This window comes from Bos mutus, chromosome 15 (assembly GCF_027580195.1).
Source record: "Bos mutus isolate GX-2022 chromosome 15, NWIPB_WYAK_1.1, whole genome shotgun sequence".
In the NCBI taxonomy this organism is placed as follows: Eukaryota; Metazoa; Chordata; class Mammalia; order Artiodactyla; family Bovidae; genus Bos; species Bos mutus.
The window spans coordinates 32,047,187-32,059,283 of NC_091631.1; the positions used below are offsets into that span (position 1 = coordinate 32,047,187).

The 12,097-nt window shown below is 37.9% G+C and overlaps 2 protein-coding genes across 2 annotated transcripts; one reads left to right on the top strand and one right to left on the bottom strand.

The window, feature by feature from the left end:
- Window positions 1–1,604: 1,604 nt before the first annotated feature.
- LOC102281894 (olfactory receptor 51A4-like) lies at window positions 1,605–5,271 on the bottom strand. The gene is made up of 2 exons (XM_070383093.1): window positions 4,369–5,271; window positions 1,605–1,655 (listed from the first exon to the last, which is right to left on the bottom strand). Exons 1-2 carry the CDS (start codon window positions 5,269–5,271, stop codon window positions 1,605–1,607), a joined length of 954 nt encoding a protein of 317 aa, XP_070239194.1.
- A 4,378-nt stretch (window positions 5,272–9,649) lies between these two features.
- LOC138990949 (DNA-directed RNA polymerase III subunit RPC9-like) lies at window positions 9,650–11,045 on the top strand. Its single transcript, XM_070383180.1, has one exon. The coding sequence runs from the start codon at window positions 9,668–9,670 to the stop codon at window positions 10,196–10,198; it is 531 nt and encodes a 176-aa protein (XP_070239281.1). The 5' UTR covers window positions 9,650–9,667; the 3' UTR covers window positions 10,199–11,045.
- The last annotated feature ends 1,052 nt before the right edge of the window (window positions 11,046–12,097 follow it).

Sequence of the window (12,097 nt, forward strand, 5' to 3'; positions counted from 1 at the left end):
TTCTCCTTGGTTGTTCTATAAGATTTTCTATCTCCATGGGCATCTGCTGATTTGCTTTTAACATCTAGCATATCTATTGAGAATACAAATAGAAAATGGAATGAAAATTATGTCAAATATCCTGAATGAATAGAATTATATCTTACCTTCTTTGAGATTATTTTTTACCAATATGATATTAGAATCTGGGAAGCATCCTTAGACTCCCCTTTTTTGCTTTGTAAGCCCTGTCTTATAAAGCCTAGAGGACCCTTGGAGTTGACTACAAGCAAGCTCTGCCTGATGAATAACACCATACTTCATGGGAAATCTTAGGGGTTGGCTCAAGGGAGATGAATCTAACACCTTATAACACAGGCTCAGACTAAAGAAATTAAGTATGATTAGATCTTGGAGACCATATTAAAACCCAATAACCATTCATCAACTCTTGCTCTTGACTCATCTGCCAAGATGTTTCAGGATAAATTAACTAGGTATTTAGAATATCAAGTTCTGAAAAAGATCATACTATCAATTTTGTATATTAATTTTCTTCTAACATGAAAATATACTTCTCTATTAATATGTTTACTGCTCATTTGTAATTCCTCTTTTTGAAGCATCTATTGAATCCTTTTGTCCATTTTCTATTGGATTACCTGTATTTCTCTAATTGATTTGCCAAAGTATTTAAATAAATATAAGCTAAGCCCTTTGTTGGTGATGTATAGCATATATCTTCTCCCACTTTACTGCTTGCCTCTTTAGTTTCTTACTCAATCCTTTTATTCAGTGAGTGGAGTTAGTCATGTTATGCTGTGTAGATTTATAGTATACTTACTTGTAGGCAGATACAGGGATACTCTTTGGAACAAATATGAGTAAAATGTAGGTCAGCAATCAAATGTAGCCAGCCTGTCTTTGCTGTATAAATCATATCTACTTTCTCAAATATCACAATCTTATGACATAATTAGAAATGTGGAAATTAGAGAGAAATTAATTCTCAGTGGCTTTACACTTCTTGTTTAAAATTCTTGCAAGCCTTCAAACCCCACTAATACACAATCACACTAAATTCTCACACTTTTGTCAATAAAGAAGTGCTTTACTAAAGTGCCTCTTAAACTTTAATGTGAAGATCAATCACCTGAAGATTTTGTTAAAATGAATATTTTGATTCAATATATTTTGAGTGGATCATAAGTTCCTGTACATTTAATAAACTCCTAGGTGATGCTTTCACTGATGGTCCAAGGACCACACTTTTAGAAATGCAACTTTATTCTCCTAACACATGATTTTGGTAGATGGAAGAAACTCTGTCCATCATGTTGGATTTGCTTCTGAGTGATTAACTTTGTCTAAAGATAATAATCAAGTAAATGTGATTGATGAAAATTGTCTATCTTCAATTAGGTTGACTAGCATTTCTATTGTATCAAAATCAATAGGCCAGTCTTACATTTTAAAATGTATTATTATTTTCCTTTTGAATTATGCTACATTTATTCATTCTTCTATTTATCTATCCTTTTTTTTTAATCCTGGATTATTTTCAGGAATTCTTGTATGTCTGTTCTACCTTCCATTTTGATTATTTTCTCATTAATCTTAGTGTTCTAAGACCTGAATCCAAATTGAATATAGATGATGATATGGGATATCTTGTCCTGTTAATCAGTTTTGAAGGGATGCTTAAATATTTTGTCACTGATTTTTAGTTTTACTATTTATTTTGAGTGAGTGGTTCATTTTAACAGTGAATCAGCTATCTTCTACTCCTTACCTTTTAAGAATCTTCTAAAATCATGCTATTGCATTTTATTGATTTTAAAAAACTTTTTTGCAACAATATCCTTTTAGTTTATTAGTATTGTAAAATATTTACAGGTATATTTTTTAAAATTCTGATAATTATCTAAGAAAATTGAAAGGAGAAATAATTCAGGCCTGTATGTTTCAGAAGCTCTCACACTGGGAAAGCTCATGCACAGACACACAGAAGCATGTATACAGATACATTACATTACACGTGTTTGATATATGGTATGTGTAGGATTTCAAATTACTAAGAAATAATAATGCATTCAATTATTATGTTTTGATTGTCTCAGGTTACCTATATCCAACGTTTGTGGCTGGACTGGCTCTTGTGGTTCTTATTATGATTGCAAGATGTCCTCAGCAATAGGAAACTTTGGGAAAAAATAAAAGTTTTACTATTTACAAGCCCTAGGAATTATATAGTATACCTGGGGCCACACAGTGAGGGCACTGGGGAGGGGGGAGGAGAGACAGAAACAGATCTGGAGTTCTGCTTTTATTGGGATTGGGGATTGGACAACAAGTTTTTTTTAATGGTGAATTTAAACAGAAAGAGCAGAAATTAAATTGCTGGAAAAGAAAAAACAAAAAAAGGACTCAAATTGACAGTTATGGAAATCAACCAAGATCTCTAAAACAGAGGAGCCAGATGGGGGTAGAGAGATGGTAGGGGTTTGGCTTGGCTCTTTTTCTAGTTATGTGACAAATGTGCCCTTCAAAGAAGGGGCATCCTTCTTTGAAAATGTCTCTTGGCAATCAAAGGTCAAAGTCAGACACTGGCATTACATAAAGAAAACGAACTGTCAGAGCTTACACTCTACAGTTAAATTAACTGGGTTGATTGTACTCAGTTAAAATGTGTTTCACAAGACCTTCTCATGGGGTCAATCATTTTTTCATAAACATGTAGTAAAGTGGCTAAAGTAGGCATTTAACAAAGAGCATCTAAAGAAACTAATGCCACAAAATTAAATATGTGGCATTAAATAATCATGCTTTAAATGGGTACCCACCCTGCTTATTTAACTTATATGCAGAGTACATCATGAGAAATGCTGGCCTGGAAGAAGCACAAGCTGGAATCAAGATTTCTGGGAGAAATATCAATAACTCAGATGTGCAGATGATACCACCCTTATGGCAGAAAATGAAGAGGAACTAAAAAGCCTTTGATGAAAGTGAAAGAGGAGAGTGAAAAAGTTGGCTTAAAGCTCAACATTCAGAAAACGAAGATCATGGCATCTGGTCCCATCACTTCATGGGAAATAGATGGGGAAACAGTGGAAACAGTGGCAGACTTTTTTTTGGGCTCAAAAATCACAGCAGATGGTGACTGCAGCCATGAAATTAAAAGATGCTTACTCCTTGGAAGAAAAGTTATGACCAACCTAGATAGCATATTGAAAAGCAGAGACATTACTTTGCCAACAAAGGTCCATCTAGTCAAGACTATGGTTTTTCCAGTGGTCATGTATGGATGTGAGAATTGGATGCCGAAGAATTGATGCTTTTGAACTGTGGTGTTGGAGAAGACTCTTGAGAGTCCCTTGGACTGCAAGACAATCCAACCAGTCCATTCTAAAGGAGATCAGCCCTGGGTGTTCTTTGGAAGGAATGATGCTAAAGCTGAAACTCCAGTACTTTGGCCACCTCATGCGAAGAGTTGACTCATTGGAAAAGACTCTGATGCTGGGAGGGATTGGGGGCAGGAGGAGAAGGGGACGACAGAGGATGAGATGTCTGGATGGCATCACTGACTCGATGGACGTGAGTCTCAGTGAACTCCGGGAGTTGGTGATGGACAGGGAGGCCTGGCGTGCTGAGATTCATGGGGTCGCAAAGAGTTGGACACGACTGAGTGAGTGAACTGAACTCAACTGAGAGAGGATAAAGAACATGTATCAACTTACAGTAGGTACTTTATTTCTTAAATCTATTCCCAAAGAAGTAATAGTTTATATTTAAAATAAAAATTACATCATTAAATTAGTCTTTTTTAAAAGTTCACTGTTATCTTGCATAGAGAATCAGTAAGTAGCAAAAAGTAGACATTTAAAAACTAAAAAGGTTACTGGGGTATTTCACTAAAGAAGTGCTGGTGACATACTAGGATGATTAAAAGAGATAGTGAGGAGATGTAATTAAGATAAAGCTTGTGTTTAGAATCGAAAGAACATAGTATGGATAAACTGAATGTGAAGATGAGGAATTCAGTTTTGTTACAAGTATAGGAGCTTCCATTTGTCTGTCTTGATTGCAATTTGGTTCTTTTATAAAAGATGACATCATCAGGCATCATTTTCTTTTTTGTTAATTTGGATGGAGACCCCCTCAAAATACACAGCATTTCCTATTTTATGCCCGTGGACAGTAATCAATTTGAATGAAATAAATTTGATGATAATAACAAAAATATATTGATGATTATTTGTGACAAATATTAGGTTTTCTCAAACACATCTTTAACCTTTTATGCAAGACATTCCACCATATATTGCCTATTATCTATGACTATTATTAATATATTTGTTTCTGACATAATTTTGCTACAACTTTTACTCTAATCTGCCTGGTTTTGACACAGTACACAATGGGATTCATCAGTGGAGGCACAAGTAAAAGAACATTTGCCATAAGAACATTGAAGAGGGGAGAGACATGCTGGACAAAACGATGAACAATGGCAAGGTTGATGATGGGCAGATAGAAGATGATCACTGCACAGATGTGTGAAACACAAGCATTGAGGGCCTTGAGCTGTTCCTTTTGGGATGCAATTCCAAGCACAGTCTTGAGGATTAGAATGTAAGACACAGCAATGAGCATAAAGTCTACCATAAGGCAGAGTGCTCCAAAAAAGCCATAAATGACATCAATCTGGTTGTCAGAGCAGGCCAGCTTCATGACATCCTGGTGGAGACAGTAGGAATGTGATAGTTGGCGTTTCTCACAATATTTCAACATTCTCAAAGTGAAGGGAAAGGGAAGAACCAGGAGGAAGCTCTTGAAAAAGCATACAATTCCAATTTGGGCAACTCTGAGAGTTGTAAGAAGGGAGCTGTATCTCAGAGGGTTGTGGATGGCTAGGAAGCGATCGAATGACATGATCAGGAGCACTGAGGATTCCAGTGCTGTGAATCCATGGATGAAGAATTGCTGAGCAAAGCAGGCATTTGCAGAGATTTCAGAAGCTTTAAATAAGAAGATCCTCAACATAGTGGGAAGAGAGGAAAAGGATAGGCCCATGTCAGACAAAGTCAAGATGGAAAGGAAATAGTACATGGGCTCATGCAAGGATGGTTCTGTCTTAATGATGAAAAGGATGGTGCAGTTTCCCAGAAGAGCAATAAGATACATGCTGCACATTGGAATAGAGATCCAGATGTGTGCATATTCCAGCCCCGGCATCCCAACCAAGATGAAGGTGGTGATTTCAGCATGTGATATGTTGATAATGGACATGATGAATTTAGAGGGCTCTGCAATGATATATAGAACTTTGAGTCAAAAAAAAATGAATATCTGGAAATTTAGTTGAAAAAATGCAATGCTTAAGTTCTGACTGTTTAGTTGTCTTTTGACAGACCAAAACATTTATATGACTATGATATTGTGAAAAGCGATTTCCACTTTAGAATAGAATCTGCCTGTATCACAGATTAACAAAATTACTTCTGGGCAAGTTTTTCCTAAATAGAGAAATTAGAAATATATTTTGCATTCAGATGAAAACTTGGTTTCTTTTTCCTTGTGAAATATTAGTAAACCTTAATCAATTAATCTAGAAGCCCCTATAATTTCTTTCTTTCACATTCTAGATGAGATGTTGGACAGAATATGTGATTTCTGGAATGACACTACATGAAGGCAAAGGAGTCTCACAACTTAATTTCTATGTACTTCTTGGAACTCCCAAAGAAATATGGTCTTCTAAAAACCAAACTACCCTTAGTTCCATCCCTTACTATCTAAAGATTGTTGGTTAAATACCCTTTTTAAAAAACCCCATGGTTTTCAAATCATTTATATATTTGAAAGGGCAGTTACTACTGAATACTGACAAATTACATCTCATTTTCTTCTGACCTGGAATGTGTGATGAATTGTGTCATGTTCACAGGAGAAAAATAATCTGAAGAGCTTGGTATCATGATTTAGGAGAATTTGAACTCTGTTGAAGACTGATATCTTAAAAAGTGAATAAATCATTTACATAGTTTCTGAAATGAACAATTTTCTTAGGTATATGACATTTGGAGATGTATCCTGCTCTATATAAAGTTCTAAATGGTTTATTTCCAAAGAAGAGAAGTAAAATGAACACAAAGTAGATAAAGATAATTTGAGAGCTTACCAGACAATGGGATATTTTGCAGAGGACTTTTGAGAGCAGCTGAAGGATTCTAGCATAAAATCCCAGAAGCCATTTGTCTCTTACCAAAGTCTCCTTCTTATATATGAGGGTTTGGCTCTTCTTTCCAAGACACCTCCTCTAGGGGCACTGAGTTCTCTTGGGATTTCAGCTAAGCTGGATCTATTCTGAGACTAAAAATAAACATGTGCAGACATAGTAAGTCCACAGAGATGGTTAACAGTAAAGGAAGTAAATGAGGATCTAGATTTGCTGCTGCTGCTGCTGCTGCTTCAGTCGTGTCCAACTCTGTGTGACCCCATAGATGGCAGCCCACTAGGCTCCCCTGTCCCTGGGATTCTCCAGGCAAGAACACTGGAGTAGGTTGCCATTTCCTTCTCCAATGCATGAAAGTGAAAAGTGAAAGTGAAGTCACTCAGTCGTGTCCGACTCTTAGCGACCCCATGGCCTGCAGCCTACCAGGCTCCTGCATGCATGGGATTTTCCAGGCAAGAGTACTGGAGTGGGTTGCCATTGCCTTCTCCATCTAGACTTTGAGCTAGGGTTTATTTCAGTTGGAGAGAGGTCCTTAATAACTGAGCATGATAGAGACATGGTATATCTTAAATAAAGTCTCCTGATATTTCTGTTGAGTGTTTGACTCAGATACTACTTCTCTGCCATGGACAATGCCAAAGCAAAGATGCTATGAGTTGAACATTGGCATTCAGGGAAGTGATGTAAGACAAAGATCCTATGACATGTCTTTTAGCCTAGCCTTTACTTTTGAACCCTAGATCCATCCTTCTAAATGTTCCTGAACACTGTTAACTAAATATCCCTTAAAATCAACTTGTTTAACATTAGATGTAATCTTCTGCCTTTCCAAATCTGTCCTTTATGTAGGGCATGTTAATCCTTTATACTTAATATGTCAAAAGTTCAAAATCTGAGCCCTTTAAACTCTTCTCTCTCACATTTTGCACATAGTATTAGCCAAAATTTAAATTAAGAATCTAAATTGTTCCATTTATTTTCATTCATTGCTGGATAATGATTTTGAATCGACTCTTTTGAACAATGGTAACTATAATTATTATCTTCATTTTATTGATCAAGAAAATGTTTCTCAAGGAGTTCACATAATCTGTCCAAGGTCATATCAGGGTTGTACATTAGAGATAAGGTAGGAGCAGAGGTCTGATTCCTGATAACTAAACTGGGCTGGAAGAAGCACAAGCTTGAACCAAGATTGCTGGGAGAAATATCAATAACCTCAGATATGCAGATGACACCACCCTTATGGCAGAAAGTGAAGAGGAACTAAAAAGCCTCTTGATGAAAGTGAAAGTGGAGAGTAAAAAAGTTGGCTTAAAACTTAACATTCAGAAAACGAAGATCATGGCATCTGGTCCCATCACATCATGGGAAATAGATGGGGAAACAGTGGAAACAGTGGCAGACTTTATTTTTGGAGGGCTCCACAATCACTGCAGATGGTGATTTCAGCCATGAAATTAAAAGATGCTTACCCCTTGGAAGGAAAGTTATGACCAACCTAGATAGCATATTAAAAAGCAGAGACATTATTTTGCCAACAAAGGTCTGTCTAGTCAAGGTTACGGTTTTTCCAGTGGTCATGTAGGGATGTGAGAGTTGGACTGTGAAGAAAGCTGAGCACTGAAGAATTGATGCTTTTGAACTGTGGTGTTGGAGAAGACTCTTGAGAGTCCCTTGGACTGCAAGGAAATCCAACCAGTCCATCCTAAAGGAGATCAGTCCTGGGTGTTCATTGGAAGGACTGATGCTAAAGCTGAAACTCCAATACTTTGGCCACCTGATGGGAAGAGTTGACTCATTGGAAAAGACCCTGATGCTGGGAGGGATTAGGGGCAGGAGGAGAAGGGGCCGACAGAGAATGAGATGGCTGGATGGCATCACAGACTCGATGGACATGAGTTTGAGTAAACTCTGGGTGTTGGTGATGGACAGGGAGGCCTGGTGTGCTGTGATTCATGGGGTTGCAAAGAGTTGGACACTACTGAATGACTGAACTGAACTAAAACATATATTAAGCAATTGGAATTGTCAATATTTAAGGAGTTAGGGATTGGATTGTTGTCTGGAATTCCATACTATTTTCAGCATCCTTAGTTTCCTACTAGTTAATTTTGGGGACTGATACAGAACATGTGACCTTATCTTTGTTGTACTTTTGCAAGGAAACAAAATGGTATTTTGAGGATCCTAAGGTAATGCTCTTGATATTATATCTATACTCGCTTCCATTAATACATAGCTTTTGGATAAGCACAAATATAGAATTGACCAAAAAGAGGAAGCACAACAAAATTTTACCATAATTTTCTGGAATAAGTTTTCTGAATTTTGTCATAATAATTTTATTTTACCAATGTCCTATTGTTTATATCCCCTCAAAAGAAATCCTCTTGGCTAGATAGTCAAGAATTTTCTAACTTCCACTTTCTTTATCTCTGAATGTTCTCTGGGTCCTTGTTATAAAAGAGATAGAAGGATTAATCTTGGTTCCTTGTTATTAGTGTGTGCATGTGTGTGTGTGTGTGTATAATAATTGTGATGATGGTTGTATGCATTTACTTGCTTATTGTCCAACTTTGGAGACTGATCCCATTTGTCCCTTGATGATGCAGTTAACATACAATAGGGCACTTTAGGGCGTTTGTCCTTTTTATTTTGATATGTCCAGTCAATAGCACATTGAATGGCTTGTGGTAGCTTGTAAGTATTTCTTGAATGAATGAGGGGATTGCATTTTTTAAACTGGCATCCTGTAACACATACCATTTTTATTTTTTTTATCTGTAGTATGGTTTCCATTTATTAATAGCTATGTCTGTCATAGAGTAAAAGCACAGATTTTGGTAAATGTAACATCTATTCATATGGATTTTTATTTTGTAAACTGACACCTATTTTTGCATGTTTAATTTACATACTATTACAAAGTTTTACTTGTATATAAAGTATATTTAAAACATAACTATATTATAATAAACATGAATTATGCAGTATATCAAATATTTTGTGATACAACTTTGATGTGATTTTCTTGTGATAAAACAAAACATTACAGTCTTTTTGAAGTTTTTCTTGGTCCTATGTACTAAATGTTAATAAAGATATGCATATCAAATAGATGGGATGCAGCTTAAGCAGTACCTCTATGGTAAAATACAGGTGAAATTCATTTATTAGGAAAGAATAATAGGTTGAAAACAAAAATATAACATCCATTTCAAGAAGATAATAAGAGAATGATATGTTAAATCCAATGGAGAAAGGAAGGTAAGACCAAAAGTCAATGAAATGGAAATCTATCATAAAATAGAAAAAGTCAACAAAGCAGAAATTTGGTAATTTGAAAAGTTTAATAAAGAAAATCCATTTAAAAACTTAGGAAAACTGATCAAGAGAGAAAAGTGCATATGAATAATGAAAATAGGAGCGCGGAGTCGGCTCCGGGGCATGCGGCGCGGAGCCGAGAGCCGCAGCTTCTCGGCCTGGAGCTCGGCGTGTGCTGGTGACCCGAGGAGAAGAGGCGGAGGCGACATGGAAGTGAAGGATGCCAATGCTGCACTGCTCAGTAACTATGAGGTGTTCCAGTTACTAACTGATTTGAAAGAGCAGCGTAAAGAAAGTGGAAAGAATAAACACAGTTCTGGGCAACAGAACTTGAATACTATCATATATGAAACATTAAAATACATATCAAAAACACCATGCAAGCACCAGAGTCCTGAGATTGTGAGAGAATTTCTGACCGCAGTGAAAAGCCACAAGTTGACCAAAGCTGAAAAGCTTCAGCTGCTGAATCACAGGCCTGTGACTGCTGTTGAGATCCAGCTGATGGTGGAGGAGAGTGAGGAATGGCTGACAGAGGAGCAGATCGAAGCTCTGCTCCACACCGTCACAAGCATCCTCCCCGCGGGGCCAGAGGCCGAGCAGCAGCAGAATGCCAGCGACGACGTGGCGATGGACGAGGAGGACCCTGCGTAGAAGAGCACAGCTGGCCCGAGTGTCTCCTGAAGTTGAAGGCCCAGCAGCCGTTTCCCAGACATTCAGAGGATTGTTTATTTGATTTTACCGTCTATCCCAACAGGCCTGATTTCCCGGTTAGTTGGGTAAACCACAAAAATAATCTTAAAAGAAATCCTTGTGCCTCTGTGAGAACAAACATGGTGGACTGGCTGAGACTGTCAGGGCAAGAGCTGAAGAGAGGAGGAGTGAGTCAAAAAGGACAGTGACTGTGGAACTCTCAGTGGTAAAAATATTTCTTCTGTGGCCTTTGCCATGGTTGTGGGAAGGTCTCTGTACACAGCTGGTAAAATACTTGCCTTGGCTTTGATGGGCTGTATCCTAAATAATTTCATCTGCTTCCCTCGGAGCTTCCCAAGCAGGGATGCAGAGCACTGCTGGAGTGAAAGCTGACTTAGGAGAATCCTGTTAGATGGCTGGAAACTCGTGAAGTAGCAAATAGTTGCTCTAAGTTTAAGTGAGCCACTGAGCTTGGCTCACTTTAGAGGAATCTTTTCCTTAAGAACAATAGACATAAGAAAAGACTGGCCTAGGAACTTGGCGGTCCAGTGGCTTAAGACTCCACATTCCCAATGTATGGGACCCAGATGCCATCCCTGGTCAGGGAACTAGATCCCACATGCTGCAACTCAGAAAAAAAAAAAAAAAAAAAAAAGATTCCTGCATGCTACAATGAAGATCGAAGATACCGTGTCCAAATAAATATTTTAAAAATAACTAAATAAAAGAACAGGCTGGACAACTCTTCATCAGGTCTAAAGGCCCCTTTCCTCTACTGGCATGGGCTTTGTTTAGCAGTTTCCCTAGTTAGTCTTCAATGTTAGGACACCAGCTCACTGCAGTTGAAAAGAGGCACTCCAGTATTCTTGCCTGGAGAATCCCAGGGACAGAGGAGCCTGGTGGGCTGCTGTCTATGGGGTCTCACAGAGTCGGACACGACTGAAGCGACTTAGCAGCAGCAGCAGACTGAATGACCGCCTGTCTCCTGCCTTTCTGAACACCTTCGGTTTTCTGCCTTGTGACAGGTGCAGCCTGTTGCACCCAGGTGAGCCTCATTTGCACAGGGGGCAAATGGTTTGCATCTTTGAGAAAGGGCAGTTCTCTGGCGGTCCAGTGGTTAAGATTCAGTGCTTTCATTGCAGGGGGTGTCGGTTTCATCCGTAGTAAGGACTAAGATCCCACGTGCTGCAAGCTGTGGCACCACCCCCTCCCCCAAACAAAAGAAACCCTAAATAAAGAGGGCACAATTACATAGCTCTTTTTGTGGGTGGAGTATGAAGAACTAGAGGCTGATTTTAATAAGAGTTTGAATTTGTTGACTGTTACATTAGTTTTTTTAATTAAAAATATTAGAATAATTACCATGCAAGGAACTTGTTAATATTCAGGCTTTGGAGAGTTTAGTAGCCCCAGACATATGGTTGCCTTAGATCCTAGGAGTATTGTTTAAAATTAATTCCCCGTATTCACTCTGCTCTCTATTTGGAGAAGAAAATGCCCATAGACATTTTTCAAATTGGTACTCATTTTGTTGTAAGATCACATATTTTCAATGCTTCTGTTAATTGGATTACTTCCCACCTCTTCCAAGTCCCAGGTTATTTCAGCCCCCCCAGTAGGCAATTATGTTTACCTTAACCTCATCATCTAAGGATCAGTTGAGATCTGCTTACAGGCAACATTGAAATTAACAGGACATTTATTTTTAAATCTCTCTTGAGTATCAGGAATTTTACCAGGAGCTGTTGCTTTGTCAAGGCATACAGGTGCTTATGTCCTTGTTTCATTTTGACCTTGAGTGCATTTGATACTTTTTCTGCATGGATTTAGGGTTTAATTAGTTAATAAATGGTTTCCAGA